The sequence below is a fragment of the Lepidochelys kempii genome, chromosome 15, assembly GCF_965140285.1.
Source record: "Lepidochelys kempii isolate rLepKem1 chromosome 15, rLepKem1.hap1, whole genome shotgun sequence".
Classification (NCBI taxonomy): Eukaryota; Metazoa; Chordata; order Testudines; family Cheloniidae; genus Lepidochelys; species Lepidochelys kempii.
Genome location: NC_136394.1, coordinates 30303250 through 30327797, shown reverse-complemented (window position 1 = coordinate 30327797; position 24548 = coordinate 30303250). Strand labels below are relative to the sequence as shown.

At 47.6% G+C, this 24548-nt stretch overlaps 1 protein-coding gene across 1 annotated transcript; it reads left to right on the top strand.

The window, feature by feature from the left end:
* Positions 1-3991: 3991 nt before the first annotated feature.
* Positions 3992-23664, top strand: LOC140898893 (sodium-dependent serotonin transporter). The gene is made up of 13 exons (XM_073313419.1): positions 3992-4211; positions 8858-8992; positions 9595-9814; positions 10385-10523; positions 12287-12421; positions 14961-15064; positions 16559-16686; positions 17489-17601; positions 18464-18595; positions 19658-19757; positions 20096-20196; positions 22536-22703; positions 23584-23664. The coding sequence occupies exons 1-13, from the start codon at positions 3992-3994 to the stop codon at positions 23662-23664; spliced, it is 1776 nt and encodes a 591-aa protein (XP_073169520.1).
* Positions 23665-24548: the final 884 nt, after the last annotated feature.

The window sequence follows — 24548 nt, the reverse complement described above, 5'->3', positions numbered from 1 at the left end:
CCTGGCCCTCTGGCAATCATGCGGCACTCTGGGAATGTCCAGGCCCTCAGTGACTGGGGACAGAGCCTGTCCCCTGGAGGTCACTGTTTTAAACCTGGCACAGGTCAGTAATGACCCAAGGTCATTGATATCAGATCCATGGCCAATGTGAAACCAGTTGGTCGTCTCAGCCCAATGCCGTCCAGACAGGTGTCCTCAGAACATAAAATCACCACAGCAATTGACATCAGTCACTATGAGGGCCAAGGATGAACTGGACCATGGAGCTGAGTGACCTGCTTTCTCCTGGCAGAACTCCCTGCAGGACTGGGGCTCAGATCCCTTCTGAACACCACCCGCCACTCTGCTCCCAGCCCTCTGCTCACTGGGGCCAACGGCTAGGAACAGTAACAACATTTAAATTGCTGTTCTACCCTGCAGACCTGTCCCGGCAGGGCTCGGGGTTAGATCCACTCAGCTGAAGGACGGAAGGTGTTTCTGTGAGCCCCTTGGAGACAGCCCACCTGTGAGAGCGTGATCTGGATTCTCTTGTGCACCGTGCAGCACGTCTGCAGTTTGTGGTGTCCCAGTTACATGGGTGGGAGCCCAAGAGGGGTGGCCAAGCTGCACAGAGGCCACGGAGGGTCTTATTTGCCCTGCAGAACCTGTGATACTGGTGATGATGCATGAGATGGAGAGACCCCAGCTTGGCTCTCTGAGCCCAGAGCACTTGGCAGGACAGCAGCTGTTCACTTGTAAGCCGAGCCCAGAGGGTTGTGGTGTCAGTGAGGCATAGGGACCCCTGAGGAGCCCCATAAGGGTTTGTACAAAAAACCCTGAGACGTCATCAGTGCGGTCTATCAGGGCACTGGGTACAGAGATTCCTGAGCGCTTTAGATGACTTAAAATTCATGTAACTTTAAGATTATTTCAACTGTCAGTCAACTCTTTTGGCTGGGACCATTTCTTTGTTCTGGGTTTGTGCAATGCCTGGCACACAGGGGGGCCCTCGGCTTTACGGCAGTACAGATAATCCATGGTAATAAGCATAACAACTCAGCCCAGCAATTGGGTCAGGAAGAGTTATCCTGAGAAACCATAGGCCAGCAGAGCTGAAAGTGCAGTGGCAAGAGCTGTTCTGTAGCAGTGTCCTGAGGAACGCTTTCTGGTCAGTGCGTGGAGGGGCCTGCATCCAGCCCCCCATGTTTGACAGAAGAGGGACGCCCCAACACCAACAGAAGTCTCCATGCCACAAAAGATGCCGTGATCTGAGTTTCTTGCCAATTTTCTCCCTTCTCTCCTCTCCCTTCCCCCCCAGTTCTATTGTGCATGAAGAGTTCCCGGCTATTGTCAAACATCCAGCGAGGGCTACGGTTACAAATTTCGACAGTAGTGAAACACTACGGCAGATCAGGGCAGCCGCATCCCCCTGCATGGAGGCTATAGGGCAGGGGCCTGCACCACTGTCATTATTTCAGCCCTGGAAGAGGGCAGGGTCTGGGTGGCTGTAAAGGAAGTTTGCTGGTTACAGAATTTGGGTTCCTTGGCCTTCATGGAGCCCTTGGGTTCCCTAGGGAGCTGGTGGAATCTCCTTCCTTGGAGGTTTTTAAGGCCTGGCTTGACAAAGTCCTGGCTGGGATGATTTAGTTGGGGATTGGTCCTGCTTTGAGCAGGGGGTTGGACTGGATGACCTCCTGAGGTCCCTTCCAACCCTGAGATTCTATGATTCTACGATTCTTTCTTTATCCTGCACCTGCAAAGCTCACAGGGCTGCTTCCCTCCAGGAGAGAACTGAGCCACTGAAGTCAAACTGATTTTGTGCTTCTTGTCCAACTTGCCACCCACTTCTTGGATGCCCCCATTTTCAGCTGGTCTGTTTGTGATGGGCATGGGGTAGCCGTCTCTCACACAGAGGGCCTCCTGGCTCAGTGGAGTGATCCGGCATGCTGAGCTTCAATGGTCTCTCACAGTGTTCTGTTATGGTAAAAGAAAACAAAGTATTAGGCAAAAATAGCCGTTGTGGTGAGACATTTCTGTGTATTGCAGGGGAGGTGATGCAGGGGGAGAGAACAACCAGGATTCCTTAGAGAATAAATAAATCAATAGAGGGTTTGTCCTTTGAGCTCTCCCAGGGATTTGGGGCAGTCGCTGCACTCTAAGGGGCCAGTCTGACAACCGCTGTGTACCAAAATCTCCCACTGATTTCCACTAGCATGTTGAGGGGTGCAGGTAGCCCAGGGCTGGTAACACCTTAGTAAAAATACAGCTGCTATAGCAGTGCATGAACAGAGTCCAGGGTCTGACTGAAGAGAGAGAGGGAGATGCTGGAACAGAAGAGGTTGGAATATCAATGGTTAAATATAGCTGATAGACAAGAACAAAGGCAATCAAAATACAGGTGACAATGCAGCCAAAGTTATTGAGGAGCTACAAATATACCTACCACTCCTCTGTGCTGTAGCAAAAGATTATATTGGGCCAGGCCCTCAAGTGGTACAAATCAGCATAGCTCCATTGCCCAGGGATAGTTTAAGGAACTAGACCAGCTAATGTAAGAAATATAAGACTTGTCAATCCTATGTTCTCATATAGTGCTGCAGAAAACCGGGGCGGGGGGGTGTGTGTCAAACCACAGCCATTACTCAAGCTAAACTCCCATTGATTTAAGTGGTGGGTTTGCTTGAGTAAGAACTACAGGATTGGGCCCAAGAGTGTAAACTGGTAAAAATGATCAATGTGCCAAAGGGCCTATTTTCCTTTCATGGTTACTATTTTGAGACAGGCTTTGCATTGCGCTAGGAGAGTTCATAACATTTTTACCCGCCAATCCACTTCTCTCTCTGCAAAATAGTCCCTGAGTTATTTGTTTCTCTATGTCAGTGTTTCTGGCACTGAACCAAGCCAAAGAAATTATGTTGGTAATAAAATTTGTCAAGATGCCAATCAAATTGCAAAGAGTGTAATGACCTTTTATGATAGTGCAATCCCTTTCCTAATAACATTTGCTCTGCAAAAAAATTATTTCACTTTCAGATGGCTTATTGGGGGCAGCCCATAGCCCTTTGCTACATAAGAAACAGGGAGAATGTAAACCTAGACAGACCCTTAAAGGATAATGCAAAGAGAGAATTCTGAAAGTTCACTGTAAGAACTGGAAACACATACCCGCCTGCTGGTTCATAATGGCACCATGTTTTTTTGTAATCTGAGTAAACAGTGTGTTTTGGGTGAGTTCATTTGTATCTTTTGCAGCCTACCTAGTAAAATAACGTTTTAAGTCAGTCATAACTTAGGACAGATTTCCCCTGGAAGACTGAACTGTAGAGTCCTTGAAGTCATTATAATTTGTCCATTATTAGTAATTTAAGGAGACTGTGGCTTTCTAAAAAAAATCTACAAAGAATGAACCCATAGCTGTTTATCAGACAGTGTGAGAGCAAAGCAGAACTGCTGCTTCTGATGAGAAGTAATGCTAGGTCTATGTACAGATACATCGATCCATGGTCTTTATGGAACCTGCCACGCCAGCCCTGCCCATGATATAATCAAGAGCAACTGAACGTAGGATGGAGTGGTCAGGCTAGCAACATGAAAATACGTTTTCACTTAACCTGAATTGTTCCAAATCAACCTAACGTAGTAGGAATGATAATGATAAATGTCACGCTCTGCCTTGTAACAACTTCACCCTGCACAAGAGCACAGTGTACGCCTGTGCTGATATCAAACCTCTAGAAAGAGAACCTGTTAAAACACCAGCACTATACAGTTGGTCCCAGCATTTCAGTGATATGCTCTAAATGAAATGCTTTCTCTACTCCCCCTCCTGCCTTTGATCAAAGGATGGGTCTTTCTTATGGCTCCTCTCTCCTGGTGTGGATTTCCAGGCTGGAGGTGGAGAAGCCCAGTCAGTGTGACACTCCCCTCCTTGGAGCTGTCATGAGCCATAAAAAATCCTTCCCTTCTCAAACTTCTTCAGCTTGAATCCTGCAGGATTTGCATCAGAGGCAGAATGTCAGAACAAAACTCTCCAATTCAAGCGGATAGCCTTCCCAGACAGGATATAAAAACAAACCCCAGCCACACTGCCAACCCTGTGTTGCTCATGACCCAAATGGATTCCCGGGACAAGTGGAGCAAAAAAATGGATTTTCTTTTATCAGTGATTGGATTTGCTGTAGATTTGGGCAACGTCTGGAGGTTCCCTTATATCTGTTATCAGAACGGAGGGGGTAAGGACACAGCTTTATTTTTGTAATCCTCTTCAAAAGAAAAGAAAGTGACTTTTTATTTTTCAAATTTTAAAAATGTATTATTTCTTTCTTGTTTAGTTGGTTCTTACAGCATTTCTTGTGAACCCAGAAAGTTCAGTGAATGACAAAACTTCTGCTGGGATTTGTCTCTCTTTCCTGTTTTACCTGCTCTTATTTTAAATATCTTTCCAGCAATGCTGATCCTCGTGAGATTAGAGGTGTGAATTTGTGAATATGGGGGGGAAGTGCAATTTTTATGGTTAATATAGAAGTTTTTAAAAAAGAAAACGGCAAATGACAAATGGGACCAAAAAGATCAAATCCCGTGTGGTTGTTGTTAACTTTGCAGTCTTCCCAGTCTGAGAAACTGATCACTTGTGATGGTTTACATTTTAAGATCATAACTTCAAATGTCCAAAACATCCTTGCTTTAAGATGACTGTGCAGGGTTACAGGTGTATGGCTAGCACGGTTATGGGCTTGAAAAATAAAGCCAAATAGCTCCTTAAGGAGCTGTCCATGGTACTAGCCTTCAGAACTAAATAAAACAGATTTCAGCAGTTCAACCAATTAATTAAACATTCCGATTATTTCTTTCTGATAGAAATAATTACCTGAAAGTTCAAGACAAACCAGAATCCTGATTTTAGAACAGGTTTCCAGCAACTGATGAGCAAACAAACTGTTTTAAATAAACAAGAGTAGAAAAATCCTTTTTAAGAAAGTGAAAATGAAGACTTTGTGTTGTTTGCAGAAGACACAGTGGATTCCACTGCCAAAAGCCATGGCCATTTGGGTATCACACCTTCATGCATGGCAAATTAGAAGAAAATAATTAATGCCAGGCTACACACTGCAGGCTGGATTCTGATCTCTATTTCAGCCATGTAGATCCAAAATATCTACACTGAAATCCATGGAGTTATTCTGGATTAACCCCAGTGAAACTGAGGGCAGCCATTAGCTCCTTGCTGGTCAATTTGGCCTGAGCATATTTTTCTTAAATGTGCCAAGTAAATATAAAAGTAAAGCCATTTAATAAAACTGTCAAAACAATCACAGGGTGTCTTTAATAAAGGAAAGAAAGAGGAAATGGCACAAAGAGAGAAGTAGAGAGGGGGGAGAGAGAGAGAGAGAGAGAGAGCACACATCAGATCTGATTGGTTCGTCACTTATGCTCCTAATATACATTAATAAAAGTAATTGTGTTTTAACTGGCTTTCCTTCCTCGCAGACATTCTGCTTTTGTCACACAATAGAACTTACAGAACTATTTGCACTCTCAAGAAAAGGCCATTCCCTAAGCTCTCCTTCCAAGACCAACCCTCTGCTTTCACAAAAGCCAGTTTCTGAGCTTCTCTCCCTCCAGAAAATTGAATGCGGTGTCAGTTGTTACAGTTGTGGGCTGCAAGTTACCTACAAAGTAAGAGGAAACTTTCAAACTCTGTCTACTGTGAACACGTTTCTTTTTTTATTAACATTTAAAACGCTCCCTGAAAGTAGCAAATAGCAACGGCAGCTAGCACAGCCTTGCTTCCGTCAGGAGTTTGCAGCCTTTGCCTTCCTTGCAGAGAGAGGTGCCCAGCATTGGTTCTCTCCCTTGGCAAATGATCAGATTCTATACAGAGCAGGCTAGAGAGACTGTCGTGAACCAGGTCTCAATCCTTCTATGCCTCTGTTCGCATTTCATGCGACTATTCCTGCTGACCTCCAGTAGGACGCACACGAATTGCTGCAGCAGTACTTGTCGGGGGGGTGGGGGGGGGTCATTGCTCCTGGCAAGATATCAAATACAGATTTCAAGCAACAGGCTGTTCAGCCTAGTTTCTAGCTCCTTTAAGAGGCGCTCTGGGGTCCTAGTTGTACATAAAAACATAAGAACGGCCATACTGGGTCAGACCAAAGGTCCATCTAGCCCAGTGTCTTGTCTTCCAACAGTGGCCAATGCCAGGTGCCCCAGAGGGAATGAACAGAACAGGGAATCAAGTGATCTACTCCCTGTCGCCCATCATCAGCTTCTGGCAAACAGAGGCTAGGGACACCATTGTACACAGGATTGTTTGTGCCTCTCCAACTGACAGCAGTAAAGGGTGGAGTTACAGTCACTGAAAACAGCCAGCCACTAAACAGCATCATCCCCTTTCGGGCTAATGGACACTCTGACACCGCTGGGGCAGCAAGTGCAGCTTTTGTGATTAGTGCTTGAAATCTGTGGTCAGAAATCCTGCTAGGAAAGACTGACCTGGCTTCTACAAAAGGTGGCCAGTGGCAACGGATGCTCGTGTTTGGGCGCGGGATGCCATTTATTCCTGCCCAGTTGTTGCAGTTTGCTCATGCTTGAAAGGACCCGGTCAGAAGAGAGAGCATGGTTTTGAAGCATCCTTCCCCAGCTTACCAAGAATGAGACTGCTCAGTGGAGCTGAAAGAAGTGTGGGCTGCCGTGTACTTTGTCAGGTGCTGGTTGTTTTCTTTGTGCTGTGCAGAGCAGGGGCTGGCAGCCTTCCCCTTTACAAACCGTTTCACTTTCCCGCTCTCTTGCCCTTGCCTGACACCACTGAGGTTTGGAGTCAGTCTTTTGACACCATGAGGGAATCTATAAGCCCATGCTCCTGTGCACAGAGCTCCAAAAGGGGATGGAGTCAGAGCTTCCCTTCCCCTTGGGGCATCCTCCTGGGGAGTAATAAGCTGCATCCTGCACAGGTTCAGCCTTTGTAGACCTGGGAGCTCTGGGTGGCATTCTGTATCTGCAAGGTACAATGCTTCCCATTGCTTCCCCTGCTCAGCGCAGCTCTGCCCTGCCCCTCACTCCGGGCTGTGCTTAAATGGTACGACCCAGCTGAGCCAATAATAACCAAGCTCTATATCCCATCTGCACCGGTTGCCGCGTGGCTATGCCTGTTCTGATTGTAAATTGAGAGTTCAGTACAATTCTTCCATTCTCCTCCCCCTTGAGACCCAGCGTCATTGGTTACATGACCTCATGTTACCACCGCTATGGTTTAAATTACAGTTGTGCTCAGGGTCAGTTCCCATTGTGCTTGGGGCTGTACAGACATCTAGCAAGACACCGTCCCTGTTGCTGGCTGCTGTGGTAGCTCATCCTGTGGCCCGGGAGTGGGGCAATGGTGGGGATGAATAGCCATGAATTCCCTTGGGATCCAGATCACTTTCCTTCACTGCCTCCACTTGCACGGATCTGATGCCACTGCAGCCTTTCAGCTGCTGAGCAGGCATTTTCGCCCTTGTCTTCCAGCTTTCTGGGGTCAGTGCGACACTGGCATATTGGAAAATGTGTTTAATGAGTCCTCGCTCTTGGATTCCCAGCCTGAGTCTGCAGTTGCAGGGGGCTTAGATAGTTTCGAGAAGTATCCAGATTTCTGGATGCTGATCCAAGCAGGAACCCTACACCTTTGCAGGTTCACCCCCACCTTGTCATGTACCTTCCTGAGCAGAAGGAGTTAAATGTCCCTTGTTCACATTCACAGGAACTCATGTGATACCCACATCTCCCTACATGACCCCTTGCCAGTGACCATTCATCTAAAGGAAAACCCCACATGTGCACTGGGTAGTATAAAACAGCCATTTCCTCGGATATAGGACTTTCAGAGAGAGGAGCCGTGGGGGGTAAGTTAACTAATCCCAGTAGGGTATTCTGATGAATAGAGAGAGCAGTTCCAGTTAGAAAGAATCCAGTGGGCACAAGTCTAACCCTGGTAATTACAGCATTGTTATGAATAATGCAAATTACAGCATTAATTATTGAGTTCATTGAGTGACGATACATATTCATTGGGATTTTGTCTGTAGAGCCTTTAAAACCTGAAAGGTGCTTAATATCTCATTCTCTCCCTTCCGATCGTCTGCATTGCCCAGTGTTACAGCCAATCTGTCTGTTCCTGGCTAAAATTGGGCCCCTTTACGTACAAGTAATGATACAATCGCATACAAACTTCAGAACATCCAACCACTCATAAAAGCCAGTGTGTTACCACAGCTCATAGGGAGAAAACTTTGATTCATTGGCTCCGTTACAAGCATGCATGTACCCTGATAGTGTTGTTGAGAATTTGCAGTATGTCCCACAGACACTGAGCCCACTCAGTAAATGATCTCTCATCTACATTCCCACATATTGCATGGAAGATGGGCCAAATTCACCTTTTGTGTAACTCCACCAGCATCAACTCCCCAGGAAGCTGGGGGATTGGTACATACCTACCTGTGTGCAGGCAGGTCTGCTACCTAAATGGGTCCCTTGTTGTCAGGGTTCGGATGTCGATGTGGGCTGTGTAGGAAGAGGTCTTTTCCAGTGCTGCCATGAGGGGCGCAGAGCCCTTGTGCAACCAGCCCTGCGTCAATGAGGTAGCAGGAAAGTCACAGCTGTAACTTCGGGGTGCAATCCTGGCTCTGTTGAAGTCAATGGGAAAACTCCCACGGACTTTAGTAGGGCAGGGTTTGAGCCCAGGTGCCTGCCCTGGGCTCAGAGAGGGGCAGGATCGGTGACTCAGTCCTGGAGCGGGGACATGCTAGATATCCCCAACCTGCCTGGCTGGCTTGTGAGTCTGCCTTTGCTGCTGTGGATGCCATGATGTTCTGTGGTGGTTTTGCCTCTCTCTCTGCAGGGGCCTTTCTCATTCCTTACACTCTGATGGCCATCTTTGGAGGAGTACCTCTCTTCTACATGGAGCTGGCCCTGGGACAGTTTCATAGGACAGGAGCTATCTCCATCTGGAAACGCATCTGTCCCATCTTTAAAGGTGAGACACCCTGCCCCCACCCTGGAAACTCAACATTCCCTTAGCATTAACGGGCTGTGTCCTCTGCTTTGCCAGAGAAATTAAGGTAAATAGGAGTCCTGCTGAAGGTAGGTACATTGTCACCCCTTGTGAGATGCATCTGCAGTAATATTATAGCTCACAGATAACACCTCTTCCATGTCTCAACTGCCCCTCCTTCCCAGCACACAGAGCCTTGCAGCACACGGCTGTCCAAGCTCCCCAGATCCCTGACCCCACTCCCGGGATTCCTTCCCCTTCCCCCAACCTGTTCCCCTGCTCCTCGAAAAGCAGCAGTGTCCAAAATACGGAAAACCACAGAAATAAGTAGCTGTCACAATAGGGCAAATTCATCCCAGATGTAACTTCATTAACTGGCTTGACACAACTAACTACTAGCAGTGCATGGGAATAAAGCTCCAATCCCTGGAATCCATGCTCTGTGTACAGCTCTCACTCAGTCCCATGGAGTTATGCAGGGATGCCATGGCTGATGTGGAAGAGAACCAATATGCATGGACTGCCTGGTTCCCAGGGACCCCATGATGTGCTCCTCTGAAGACCTCACCCTTCTCTGCACACAGGCATTGGCTTTGCTATTTGCATTATCGCCCTATATGTCTCCTTCTACTACAACACCATCATCGCCTGGGCCTTGTATTATTTCTACTCCTCCTTCACTGGTACCCTGCCCTGGACAAGCTGTGACAATCCCTGGAACACCCCCAACTGCACCAACTACTTTGGACAGAGCAACGTGACTTGGACCACCTTCTCTAAGTCACCAGCAGAAGAGTTTTATACGTAAGTGCATGTAAGTGGATTACGTGACTGGGCGAGGAGGGAATCTCTTGCTCATTGGCATCCAGTCACCACAGCGCCTCAGCATGAGGGCCTACTGTGCAGAGTAGCAGAGGGAATGATCCTTGGCATTTCCGTTTTAGGCACACACATAATAACACTGCTTTATATTTTCATTTGGGACTCTCAGCAAGATTTACAAACATGGCTCCTGCTGCTCCATGTGGTGAGTAAGTAGTATTACCCTCATTTCACATGCCGGGAAACTGAGGCATAGAGTGGTTACGTGATTTGCCAACCCGAGGCCATTATACACAGTGAGCCAGGGACTGGGTGAAGAGCAGCATGTAGGAGTCCCAGCACTTAGGTTTCGGCCTTGCCCTCTCGACCGTGGTTCCTACAGGTCTGTCACAGCTTGACAATGTTCCTTCTGGCGAAGGGCATTCTGGACTGTGCATGCCAGGGGCAGAGTGTCAGATCTGACCATTACATCAGCCTACCAGTGGACAATGGCTCAGCATTTCCTTCTCTTTCTTGTATTAGTGACTAAGCCGCCGGGGTTTTTTGCCACAGGAGAAAGGTCCTTGAGATTCAGAAATCCAGTGGCCTGTATGACGTTGGCGGGATCCGCTGGCAGCTTATCCTTTGCCTTTTTCTCATCTTCACGATTGTTTACTTCAGCCTGTGGAAAGGAGTGAAAACCTCAGGGAAGGTAAGGAGGGCTCCCACACCGGATCTTCCTGGCAGCGTCCGAATGAGTAATAACATCATATTTCAGTGCAGAGGCATCATACGGCTAACGCAGAGCCTGGTGCATTAACCCTCAGGGCCTGCTGGGTAGATGCACACCCCTAGCACTTGGCATCTCACAAGCAAGCACCTCAGCAGAGGAGCTTGGTACAGCGCATTCACTGCGCTTGTGATCTGCTGTAATGGATGGGACTCCTTGACAGAGCAGGGATTGCATATTGCCAAAGGTCTGCCACCCAAGGATTGCTCACCCATGAAATATGGGAGTCATTTCAATAATAAACACACGTGAGAACTCTGGCATCTGATCCCTGGCAATCTGCAAATAAAAGAAAAAAGGCAAAATTCATCCAATATATTGTAACTCATATCTGCTCTGCCGCCATGGGACAGTCTATAAGAAATGCAGGTGGTTTTCTCCTACAGTCTGTCTGCCTCATGTTCTCACTGCCCCAAAGCTTGCAACGATGGTACTCACTCCAGTTCAGTGCTAAATACAGTCCCTTTCAACAATTTAAGGTGCCCTTGAAACTGGGCACTCCTTGCTTGCCAGCCATAATTGTGGGGTTCTGTCTGTACGCTGTACTACAGTCTGCAGAAAAATAAATGGGAAGCGGAAGCAAAAAACACACCTCCTGGCCTGATTTCCAGCAGTGCTGAGTAGAGTTGTGCAGATAACTGATTTTTTGATTCAATGGCAAGTAAAAAAAAAAAAATTCACTCCAACCCCAAAACAAAATTTTTTAAACTTTTCAGTGACTCAAAAAGTTGAAAAAAATTATGTGGGGTTGAATGAATTGTTTTGCTTTGATTTCAAGCATTTAAGAGTTTGTTTTAATTTAAAAAAAACAAAAACAAAGTTGAAGGAACTTTCAAAACAAAAAGTCATTTTGAATTGAAAAATTGAAACATTTTGACTTGTTCAGAAGCTGTGTCTGGTTTTTAACTGAAACAAGTCAGCCAAACCGACATAGATTCCCCAAACATTTTGATGTTGCTGAATCTGCATTTTTCACTGACACAAGATTTGTCGGAAACGTGGTGGCCCGCTCGTGCGGTGCCCACTTGGAGTCAGTGGGGGCTCAGCACAAATCAGGCCTCCAGAATAAGCACATAGCATAGAATGTTGTTGTTAGGATCAATTAGGGTAACCTCTGTTCCAACTGTTATATCTGAATGATCAGTACATGCCGTGCCCCTGAGCACAAACTTCCCCCACCTACTCCCAGGTCAGACATGGGAATGCATAGTTGTAAGATCTAAGTCTTGCAAAGACTACATGAGGTCCATCTAGCTATTTCCCTGCCAAAGTTGTTACTAAGTCCCCCCACAAGCTGTATCTATCATCCTTTCTCAGCAGTGCAGCATCACCTGGGAGGTGTGAAATTACTTCCTACATTTGCCAAAGGCAATGAGCGAACCCATTCTAAGCTAACTGCACCACTGATCAGCAAGCCAGGCGCAGACTCTAACGTCACTGAGGTTTGGAGAGTCATTTTCTGACCTCCCCCAGCTGAGCGATCATTCCAAACAGTGGCCACCAAAACTGAATTCCGTTCGTCTCTCACCAGCTCAGACACAAAGACGGGAGGCCATTTGACACAGAGCATTGGTGACAACCCTGCGAATATCTGCATTAATATTCTTTGCTGGATGTGACCTAGAAGAGCTGCCGGCGTCTGTCTCTCCTGGTCACTGAAACCCTTGTCTGGTCTCTCCTTTCAGGTGGTGTGGGTGACAGCTACGCTGCCTTACATCGTCCTCCTCATCCTGCTGGTTCGGGGAGCTACTCTGCCAGGGGCTTGGAGAGGGATCGTCTTCTATCTCAGACCCGACTGGGAGAAGCTCATGAGCACTGCTGTAAGTTACACCCAGCAGAGCCTCTTCACAGGCTCTGACCTGCTAAGGAGCACTCCTTGCTGCCAGGGGTTTGTTGTATTTAGTGATGTGCACAGGAGCCACCCAAGAGCCTGGAAGATGCTAAGACAGGTTCAGTGCTCTGTTTCATTTTTATATTTAAAACCATTTCTGTGATGTCAGAGCTGGCTTGACAGCCCTGGAGACATCAGGCCTCTGCTTGTCTATCCCAGGACAGGTATAGCATGGACAGACATAGGGTAAGCTCCACACATGCCAGCCCAAACTCAACAGTCTTGGCTACATGAGGGACAATCAGATGTGTAGGATCTCTGCCAGCACCAGCCAGGCTGGAGGTTGTTGTGTTGACTGGACATGGGCCTTCTTCTGCCATGTTGCCTCCCGCTGCTCTGAGTGCGACATAATGGTAACATAGCCCTAACCATACTGCCCTTCACTGCTGGAGCTACAGGCTGGGGCTACGTCATGCGGGGCCTTAAAGAACACAAGAACGGCCACACAGGGTCAGACCAATGACCCATCTAGTTCGGTATCCTGTCTTCCGACAGTGGCTGGTTCCAGGTGCTTCAGAACAGGGCAATTACTCCCCTGTCATCCAGTCCCAGCTTCTGGCAGTCAGAGATTTAGGGACACCCAAGGCATGGGGTTGCATCCCTGACCATCTTGGTTAATAGCCATTGAGGGATCTATCCTCCGTGAACCTATCTAGTTCTTTTTTGAACCCAGTTCTACTCCTGACCTTCACAACATCCCCTGGCAAGGAGTTTCACAGGTTGACTGTGCGTTGTGTCAAGAAGTACTTCCTTTTGTTTGTTTTAAACCTGCTGCCTACTAATTTCATTAGGTGACCCCTGCTTCTTGTGTTATGTGCAGGGGTAAATAACACATCCCTAGTCACTTTCCCCACACCAGTCATGATTTTATAGACCTCAAACATATCCTCCCTTTGTTGTCTCTTTCATAGGCTGAACAGTCCCAGTCTAAAGGCAAGGACAAAGCAATGTGTAAGCAATGTGGTAGAGAAGGGGGGACTCAGAGGGAGGGGCTGATGTGATCAGAGCAACCAATCAGAGGGAGATGATGCAGGCAGCAGCATTAAATGTGCTTAATGTGACATTAATTGCACCTCCTGGATCTCCCATCCTCCCACATGATGGTACATCTGCTGTATCCACCTCAACTGCCTTTAAATGCCACCCCAACCCCCCCAGCAGCTAGTGCTTGCGGATTCATTTGGCAGAGACTCGCAGCACAGATCTGAGACCCAGAGAGTAATGGGGTCATTATTCCTTCAGAAAATAGAGGCGCACTGGACAAGCTCTTGGAAATGTAAATCTTTAATTGAATCACCCATCTCATTTGCCGTTGAGTGTTATTTATGTTGTGTTTTCGCCCTATCTTTGTAAAGCTGGCCTGACAACAGACTTCCTGTCTGTAATTAGTGCAGAGCTGCACTTGAGAATTTTCATTAAAGGTAATCAGTGATATACTTTCCAATTAAAACCTTTCAAAACAGATACACAGCCAATCATGCTGCAGCCATCACTTCTTCCAGGAACTGTGAGCCAAGCCCCTGTGTAGCTGGATGCCAGGAGAGGGTTCGGGAGTACTGCAGTTTCACATCCTCATCCCTTCTCTCATCCTGATTTCTCTGCTTAGATTGCAGCTGAATTAGGTGTCATTGCTCAAGTTCTCTGCTGCTAAATTACCCTTGGAAGGACACCTGCTTCCCTTCATCCTAGAAGAGCTGTCTCCCCAACTCCTCTCTATGTCTGGGGTGTCCTTCCAGGAGGAATTGGAGAGCAAGGGCGAGCAAGGGAACCACATCCAAAAACAGTATTCAGGAAAATATATTTAAATAGGGGTCACCAATGTGACACACAACCCAAGGGCTCATCTGCACTGGGACCTCACATTGTGTTAAAGCCGGTCCCTGAGCTGCATGGGAACTATTACATTTACACACGTAACACCTGTCGTCATTGTGAGAATGGTGCAGAGGGGCTACAGTGTAAACAAGAATCTAGCATGGAGCATTCAGCGTTGGAGTAGCTAGTGGATCCCTGGGGCTAACCATGACCTGCTGACATGACACCCTGTCTATACTCAGTTGAGTCTAATACCATGTTAGTTACCACCACTCCTCTTGGTCATGCTCCAGAGTGATGCAATTGCCCAGCGCAGACGGGTCCTGAAAAGAGCAGACATACACATGAGGCATGGTGCCTCAGGCACCCTGGCCAACCTGGAATTTTTTCTGCGCTTTCAAAATGAGGCAAAAGGCAAATTTCAGAAACAGACGGTAAGAGGTGCACTCTGTTACACACGGCCTGGGAGTCAGAGAGAACGCAAAGGGAGCTGACCTATTTGTGGTGCCCAGATTCACACCCCCTGCCACTGTCTCCCTGAGAGTGGGAGGCGGCCAGTGTGTGTTTGGGAGATGGGCTTCCTGGCCGGGTCACAGCCCCTGGGATCCACCTGGTCTCCTGCGTCTAACCAGTGTCTCTGCTTCTTTGGCCAGGTTTGGGTTGATGCTGCTGCCCAGATCTTTTTCTCCTTGGGCCCAGGATTTGGTGTTCTTCTCGCGCTTGCCAGTTACAACCATTTCAACAACAACTGTTACCGGTAAGAAACCGCAGACTCCACCCTGGCAGAATAGCCAGAAGCAGGGATGTGAGCTGAGCCTCCCATGTGCAGCAGAACACGCAAAAAACTCAGCCACATCTCTGCACGGGCTAGCGCAGGGCAGGCTCCCTCCGGTGGGCCTGCCGCTTGTCCCCCCTTCTTGCCTGCAGGTGAGAATCCTAGTCCTTTGGCTCCTCATTCCCCCCAGTGCAAATGGAAGAACCAGAGGAGCAAGTTCTTAGAACGGGGTCCCCAGTTCATCTCTGCCAGGTACAAAGGTGCAGGTGCAAGTTCTGAAGGCACAAACTGCACCTGCAGAAGGGCGGCTGGGCCTCTGCCTGAGCAAAAATACTCCTGAAAGTGCAATTCCTGTGTGGTCAGGCAGCGCACCCCGAGCCACATCACGGCACGACAGCGAGCCCAAGCCTCTGCCAAGGGCCTCCAGCTACCCTCTTGCTCACATGCACTGATGAGGGAGGGTATCGGCAGCCACTTCTTTGCTGCCTGGGAATGCTGCTTCTAAGCAGCTAGGCACCTTTCAGTGGATTCCCAGAGGGCACTGGGAGCTTTCATGGGATTGCTCAGCTGGGTGGGTCTTAGAACTGTCTCTGCCCTCCAGAAAGAACCAGTTTCGTAGAATCTCAGGGTTGGAAGGGACCTCAGGAGGTCATCTAGTCCAACCCCTTGCTCAAAGCAGGACCAATCCCCAATTTTTGCCCCCAATCCCTAAATGGCCCCCTCAAGGACTGAATTCACAACCCTGGGTTTAGCAGGCCAATGCTCAAACCACTGAGCTATCCCTCCCTGCTGTTTCTGCACATATCGGTCACACCCCCAACAGGCAGGGCCAGCCGCCCCAAATTATTCAGTGCTCTCATCCCAGCACCGGGGGAGACCATGCTGTCACCTGGACCGAGGGCTGCCTTGAACCAATTGTCACTGCAGGATCCAAACTTCCAGATGTGCAATCTTTGGGATCCTCACTGAGAGAGGAGCGGCCAGGCACTCCGGAGCGCTAATCCCAACTCTGACAGTGTAAAGCCTTCTCTGTTCTGCACAGAGCAGGCTGGGCAGCCCTCTGGCTGGTTGTCAGTGTCCCAGAGATTGGACTTCCCAGGTGCAATGCAAATCCCAGCACTTACGCCGGTGGGTGCCCTACCCCGTGGTGCTTGGACTCTTAAGGAGATTCTGCCCGGCTCTTTGTTCATTCCTAAGCAAGCAGAGTTGTCCTTTCCAAACACGAATCCTGCCTCCAGAGCTGGAAGCAGCAGCAGTCCTGGCCACTCAGCCACATGGGAATGAATCCCTCTTGTGCCTCATGATGTGAGCGAACTGAACCCCACTGTTACAGCTCTTACACTTTATGGTTTCTTTGGGGAGGGGGATAAGGGGAAGGTTTTGGGCCTCTAGGTACTGGGGCTAGAAATACAAATGCAAAACCAGTTTTTGAAATACCTTGCCCTTCAAGTCACCCACTCCTGTTCTGCCTTCCAGAGACGCCATTGTCACCAGCGCAGTGAACTGTCTGACCAGCTTCCTGTCAGGGTTTGTCATTTTCACAGTGCTGGGCTACATGGCTGAAATGAGAGATATGGAGGTGGAAGATGTAGCAAAAGATAAAGGTTTGCCTCCCTTACACCTGTTAGCCTTGGAATAGCACCCTTCCCCCTTAGCCCTGGCCAGCTCTGGATATCAGCAAGCTGCCTCTCTGGAACCATGCATTAGGGACTGGGGGTGAAACCAGCATACTGAGTATCAAGATCTGAGTTATGTCCCTTGCTTTGCTGTATGACCCTGGGCAAGTCACTTCCCCTTTCTGTGCCTCAAATGTCCCCATGTATCATAAGGAAAGACCGTTCTGACCAACCTCACAGGGCTTAAATACTGTGTGTCCGTACAGTGATCACTGCATGAACGTTTAGATTCCAGACTATGACTTAGGTTGGAGCTTTCCTAGAAATGTCAAAGTGCTGGAGTCACACGGCTGCAAGTGAAAGCAGAATATGGTCCTCTGCAAGCTAACAAATGTGGGGTGAAGTTAGGGAGCTACTGTGTGCGGTGCCCACTATTGGTGACTACAGACACAGCAATGGCCAAAGCTGAAATGATTAGACTAAGCAAGAGCGAGGTCAATTGGGAAATGGAATAACCTGCCACAGGAGGGGATGGAATCCCCAGCAACCCAGGAAGGGACTGGTAATGCCTGGCAGGGATGAGTAAGGGCAAGATTTTCACAGACATTTATCTGCCACTCACGCGTTTGAAAATCTCCATCTAAATGTTTTTCCGGCATGGGAAGAAAATCACCTTACTTCTTCCAGCTTTTGCCATCATGAGCAGAAAGTAGATGCCCTGGGACTTTCATATCACAGACTATTTTCATAGCAACCGGATGGAAGGACATAACCTGATGTTCCCTTCTAGGTCCAAGTCTCCTTTTTATCACCTACCCTGAGGCCATCGCAAATATGGTGGGCTCTACCTTCTTTGCCATCATATTCTTCCTCATGATGATCACGCTGGGGTTGGACAGCACGGTAGGTACTTTGATTTCCCTATAGGGCGAGAGCAAAATGATCCAAGAAAGACATGATTGTACATTCCAGGCCCCTCGCTCCCAGAAGGGTTATTTTGGGGTGGGACTTTTGGTCACTGCTATATATCATTCAAAATGGGGGGCGGGGTGCACAGGTGGGAGGGGGCAGGAAAGGTAACAAAGAATACGTCATCTGTACCTCTCTAAGTATGACCCAGGTGTGGAAGAACTCAACATGTCTTTGATTCCTCTCTGTTCAGTAAGGGCCTGATCCTGCTTCCCCCAAAGTCCATGTGAGTGGAATACTGGCTTCAAAAGAACTAGGACTGGGTCTTGAGCAATACTCCCTGTAGGCTGTGGGAGCAATGGGTGCTCAGCATGTCTCAGGATCAGGCCCTATTTCTATTTGGTGTTACTTGGCCTATCAATGTTCCTTACAAGCCCCTGAGATGCCAGAAGAACTTGAGCTTTGGTAAAGCTGGTTGGAAAATGGGAAAAAACAAAAGTGTAAAAGTTTTCACCAAAAAAAAAAAAAAAAAAGGTTTTCGTGTTCTATAAATTTCATTTCATTTGAACATTTTATTATAAGATTTCATGATTTTTTTTAAAATGTGAAAATAAACCAGGGTGAACCATGGTAAACCATGTTCCCCACAGTCAATAACATCTGTGCAGGAAATTGTAAATCAAACCCTGGGGAGGGGGTAAATTTTGCTCTCTGTTACATGGGTGTAAATCACAGAAAAGACCAATGAAGCTAATGAACCAACACACACATTAGTGGGATTGCACCAAGAGCAAAATTTCACCCTGTGCTTCATTTTTCTGGCTCACCCCAATGTCTCATCTGGCTGCTTTTGCAGTTTGGAGGCCTGGAAGCTGTGATCACGGCGGTAATGGACGAATACCCTCACATCCTAGAAAAGCAAAGGGAGCTGTTCGTACTTAGCCTCATCACCATATGCTTTCTGGGCTCTCTCACCACCCTTACACACGTGAGTAAGCCTGAGCCACATTAGATACTACCTCCTTCCTCTGCAGGCCCAACATCACAGGCTTTGCAAAAAGTTCAGCCAGGAAAACTGGCTACAGCTAACATAGAGCCCAGTTCAGCTGATCTTTTCCAATCAGAATGACTTTGCATTTGTCAACATTGAATTTCCACTGCACCACGCATTCACCTGGCTTGGGAAAGTCTCTCTAGAGTTCTTCACAACTTTCTCCACCCTCAACTAGCTTGGCTAATTTTGGTCACTTGCAAATTTTGCTACCTTGCTGTCTATGCCATGTCCCAGATCATTAATAAATATACTAAACAACAGTCCTAGCCCAAACCTGAGGGAACCACGATGGGTCATTTATTGCTATTGGTTTTTCTCATGTCTCTTAGTCAGTTCATAACAAAGCTGTACCCCTCAGCCCAAAACTAATTAGTTTCCTTGAGTGTGGGACTTAGTCAAAGGCTTTCAGAAAGTCCAAATAAGCTTCATCAGCTGGCTCTCCGTTATCGGCTATTTTGCTGACACATTCAAAACACTCTAGTAGTTTGAAGTGTCCTTGTTTTCCTTTTCAGACCCCATGCTGCTTTGTTGGTATGTTCCTGTTCCATGCGGGGTGGAGGGTTAACATAGAACTCTTCTCTCCCTGTTTTTACATCTAGCTCCTCTTAACGTGTCCCAGCAGTCTCCCTTTATACTGACTCCCTCAATCAATCAGCCCCATGACGGGTACCTGAACCAATACCTTGAGGGAGAGAAAAAAGTCTCCTTCATTTTCTTCAAAAAGAAAAGGAGGACTTGTGGCACCTTAGAGACTAACCAATTTATTAGAGCATAAGCTTTCGTGAGCTACAGCTCACTTCCTCAGATGCATATCGTGGAAACTGCAGCAGGCTTTATATATACACAGAGACGCCCAAGCAGCACATGGGGCTTGTTAGCGCCAGTGTGACTGGAAAGCTTGAGAAAACTAGTGCAATAGAAGTGGCTAAAATTCAGCATTGCACTTCCCATGTAAGAGCCGCTAAGATTACAGCCTGCTTGTGTTTGTTATTCCAGGGTGGAGCATATGTTGTCAAACTGCTGGAGGAATTTGGTGCCGGTTGCTCAATTCTGGCGGTGGTGTTACTGGAAGCAATAGCTGTGTCATGGTTTTACGGTAAGGAGAAAAAAATCCCTCTCCAGCACTAGGCTTATATTATGCACCAGAATAACCTATGGTCATGATCCTGCAAAGACTTACGCACTTGCTTTACTCCATGCACATGAGTAAGTTCCACTGACTTCAATGGACTCCCTGTGTATAAATGTTTATAGGAGCACGAATTGTCCAATGGCTGGGGCCAACGACGGCCACCTACATGTGCAGCAGTTCCCAGCACTTTCATGAAACTCTTTCTAAATACGTCCTCTGCTCTGCATGTGCTGCCTGATTTCTCCCTGCCGTGACAGTGACGCCATGTCTGTGATTTTCCTGCCCCCTGCTTCCCCATATAGGAATTCAGAGGTTCTGTAACGATGTCAAAGCCATGCTGGGCTTCACCCCAGGGATATTCTGGAAGGTCTGCTGGGTTGCCATCAGCCCTGCCTTTTTAGCGGTGAGTATATTTGTCCCAAGCAAAAAATTAAGTTTCTAACTTTCCTTTAACCTTCTACCACGCAAGTCCCTCTCCGGCTTGCTGGAACTCTGGCACGCAGCCTGACAGCCTGTGACCCATAGATGCCCATGCAGTTTCCTGTCCAGTTCATGGTGACAGAGAAAACCACTTGGATGTGTCAGGGAGAAGGGCTGCTTATGGAAAGTCTCCCCTTTGTCTGTGGTAGCAAGAAATCAATAGGAAACTCTTAAGTTCAAAAGGGAGCATGACATGCTGTCTCTACTCACTGAGACTGTGTATTTGTCAAAGAAAAGGCCATATAATATATGCTCAGGCTCATAAGAATCTATGTACCATGGGCCAAGCTCACAGCTGGCAGCTGCAATTCAGTTAAAGTCAACACAATCATGCCTGCTTACACCAGCAATGAATTTGGCCCTATCATTTCCCCCTTGTAAAATAAAGCTATTGACACTTTAGACTGCAATGTACTGTGGCTTAATCTGCCAAGTTTGCTATTTTAAATGCAACTCCATCTTTGTACTGGATCCATCACCTTTGAAGTGCTAACCTTTCACTGGACTTCAAAGAATGCCCCATCTGTAAAACGAGGAGGATATTCATATTACCTACTTTGCACAGGGAGAGGGATTGTGAGGATTAATTAATGTTTTAAGCACTTTGAGATTCTAGGTTGTCATCAAGGCAGAAGGAAAATTATTGAGTTATACCAATCAGACATGTGACTGGAGGGCTGTTTTCTTCATCTGATGAAAACCCCACAAACAAACTGGATCAGTGTTAGGAATATAATTCTGGGAAATGTCAGTTTAAAATCCAGATTAGCCATTAAAGATTAGAATACAAATCACTGAGAAATAAGAGCATGAAGTTAGGCTGCACAATCCATTCATATTTACAGTGGGATTGGTGAGATGTTGTACGCTGATTTGATTTAATTGGAGAGCGAGTTCAAGGTAATGCTAGTATAATCATGAACAAATAATTCCAAGAGGAAAAAACCTAGTGATGCTGTTTTAAATGGCTTTGTGATATATTGCCACACATTGTGATATATCGCCACACTAGCTTTCTAAATTCTCCCAAACGCTACTGCCCCTCCATTCTGTATTTTATTTTCCTTTTTTGCCCTTAGAAGTTTTAAACAAACTCCTAGACTTCTAAGGCATGTGTGTGTGTGTGTGTGAGAGAGAGAGATTGCAGTGAATGTTCTGATGGTTCCATCAATACAGCAATATCTGTTTACATTATAAGTAGCAAAGTATCACACTGAAACCACAGCTTCTCCTCCAGCAGCAAACACTAACGAACTACCATTTCTAAACTCAATCCCAGGCCATTCCCCTTTAGTAGGAGACACTGACAGTCCGCAGAGCACCTGAGTTGTAGCTGCTGAGCTCCCACCAGGCTGCATGAAGCTTGTGTACAAAATGCCAGCCCTCTATTGACATTCCTGGGGGAGTGGCATGGGGGACGGATACTGAAATGCAAGCACCGTAAAGGGACCCTCCCAGGGGCAGCCTGAATGGGATAAGTCTGGCCTCAGTCAAGTTCCTGGTGGACAGATCACAAAACCAGCCTCAGAGCTGGCACCAACTGGCCCCTTTACTGGCAGCGCAGGCAGAGAGGCCACTGGCTGAATTGACTCTGGAGACTGAACTCTTCTTAGACCAGGGGTGAAACACATGGGTGGGGCAGAATGAAGAAGCTAGCACTGCTGCTGCCTGGGCTGGAGCAATTCTGGGGAGAAAGACAGTGAGTCTGTCTCCAGGACTGAGAGCGCAGGACCCTTCCCTCGCGCTAAACTCACTTGCAAATGTACCTAAACGAAGACGTTAAACTCACAAAGCCGAGGGCTAAATAATCCCCCCGAACTGATCCCCTGGGAATTCAATGAGGTTACACCAGGGATGAATGTACCCCCATGTGCTGGGGAGCTGGCACAGTACCTTGCACTGCAGAAGGGCCCATGACTTGCTGGTGGAGGGGTGGGGGCATCCCAGCTGGCCTGAAAGGAGTCTCTGCCTAACCACTGGCCTCTTTAGCCTTCATTGCTCAGACACTTTGTCAGATCGTGTGATGCAGAGCAGTGGCACAGGACACATGTAAGAGAGGCCAAGTTAGCTGCTCAGAGGAGACTTGTCCTCTTCTGACATGTCCCTAATTAACCAGTTCCCTCTTCACAAGAGACACCAGGTCAGATTCATCCCCGGTGTGAATTCACTGAAACTGGCCGAGGGGTGGTTGTGGAGCATGTGACTTGTTGCGCTGTTCCATGAATGTGCTCGCCTGACGTTGGTTGTGTTATCTGCTAACAGTTTATAATAGTCAGCTCTCTCCTGGACCAGCCACCGCTCATGCTGTTTGACTATCACTACCCCGAGTGGAGTATCTCAGTGGGGTACCTCATAGGAGCATCGTCCTTCATCTGTATCCCTTTCTACATGGTGTACAAGCTGGTCTGGACTCCTGGATCCCTTAAACAGGTCAGGAAGAGCTAAGTGTCATGCGTCACAATCCTGTGTGGGTCAGATATTGTAGGAGCCAGAGTTTGATGCAACACAGCTTGAAAGACTTGAAAGGGGTCAAGTCTTCAACAGGCCGGCAGGGTCTGAAAGCTCTGTAGAGAAGTTCTGCTCATCCCCTAGTGACCTTGTTCACATGGCAATTAAATCATGACAGATTAAACTAGTTTTAAACTTGCCCAGGCTAGCACTGTTGGCCTGCCTGGCCTAGACCAGCAACAGTCATTTTAAAGCCTTTCTCAAGGCCTGGCTAGGGGACCATGGGGCCCCATCTGGAATACGGCTCTAATGGTTATCCCTGGTCTACAATGGTCAGAACTCCTCCCTGGTGTACCCCAATGAGTGAACTTGGCCACTGGGTTTATATTGAATTAGCCTGAATCTTTCTAAAACCATGAGGACAAGCAGTTCCTCTCAAAGGCTTCAAACCCACGTCACACTGTAGTGACCAATCTGAGAGCAGCTCAGTAGGTTCCAAAGTCCCTCATTCCTCCTCAGCTGAGGGAAAGACCCCATCTCCCATCCACAGGGCTCCCACACCCCACGCACAATTACATTAGGGGCCATCCTGCCCGAAGAGAAACCTGTCAGCATTAACCTTAGAGCACAGTGCACCCGCTGAGCGGTCGTACCATCATTTGTGATGGGCTTAAACTGCACCAGACAACATGGTGCCATCAACTATGTGAGAATCACAAGGATGTGCCCAGGCTTCTGGCATTTCAATAGCACATGAGAGAGGCAGAGAAACGGCCCAGCTTTTGTCCCAACATGGCACCAGTTGCATTAGCCACGAGAGCCGTAGCTAACCCCCGGCCTTTTCTTTACTTGTATCCTCTAGCGTCTAGCAGTGTGCATTCGACCAGAGAAAGCCATACGAGACCAGCACGCGGATTCAGTATGTATGTCATCAGTGCCATAGTCCTACGGTGCACACAAAGGGACAATAGACTGCTGTTTGCCTTTACTGTTACTTACCAAACCAACTAAGGGACAGGGAAGAGAAAAGCTGTCATCACTGTTTAAATTGCTCCCCTGCTTCTCTCCTTAAGAGTTGTACTCACTGGCCAAAGCTCGCCACAAGGTGTGGAGAACACACCTAATCCACTCTCTGTGAGCCATGTCCTCCTTCCATAGCAGCTGTACACAAACTAGTAAAAGCCTGTACTGTCCATGTCTTAATAATGGGCTCGATCCAATCTTCATTGAAGGCAGTAAGTCTTTCTGCAACAAGAGCTGGATTGGCCCTTAAATGTGTCTGAAGTATAAATAAAATTTTAGTCTGAGCGGAAGCCTGTTTGTTATAGAATCACAGAGAGGTAGGACAGGACGGGACCTCAAGAGGTCATCTAGTCACCCCCACCCCCCATGCTAGTTTGGCAACCACATTTATGAAGTGGGTTGTGCTCCCAACTCCCCTGTGACTGTACCATTGTTAGGCCCCAAAGTGGCTTCTTCTTCCATACCTGCACCATCTGCTTAAATGTTAGTTACGCCTTTGTAGACATGGTTCAGCTTGAGCCGAGGGCACAACAGACCTAACAGAACTCCTGCCTTTGGAAGCACAATTCCCGGTACCTGGTCTTCAGCCTCCTTTTCTCTGTTACAGCTCATTTGAGCATTCCACAAAGTGGAGCTGCTTGGATTGCCATGCCCAAACATCCCTGTAGCTGTGGGGAGAACCACAGGATGGAACTCTATCTTGTGTTGTATTTAAACCTAAATCCACTTCCCTCCCATCACTCTTCAAGATTTTCCCAGCTGGGTTTCTTGTTATCAAGGAGATCTTGTTTAGAGAAAGGGTTT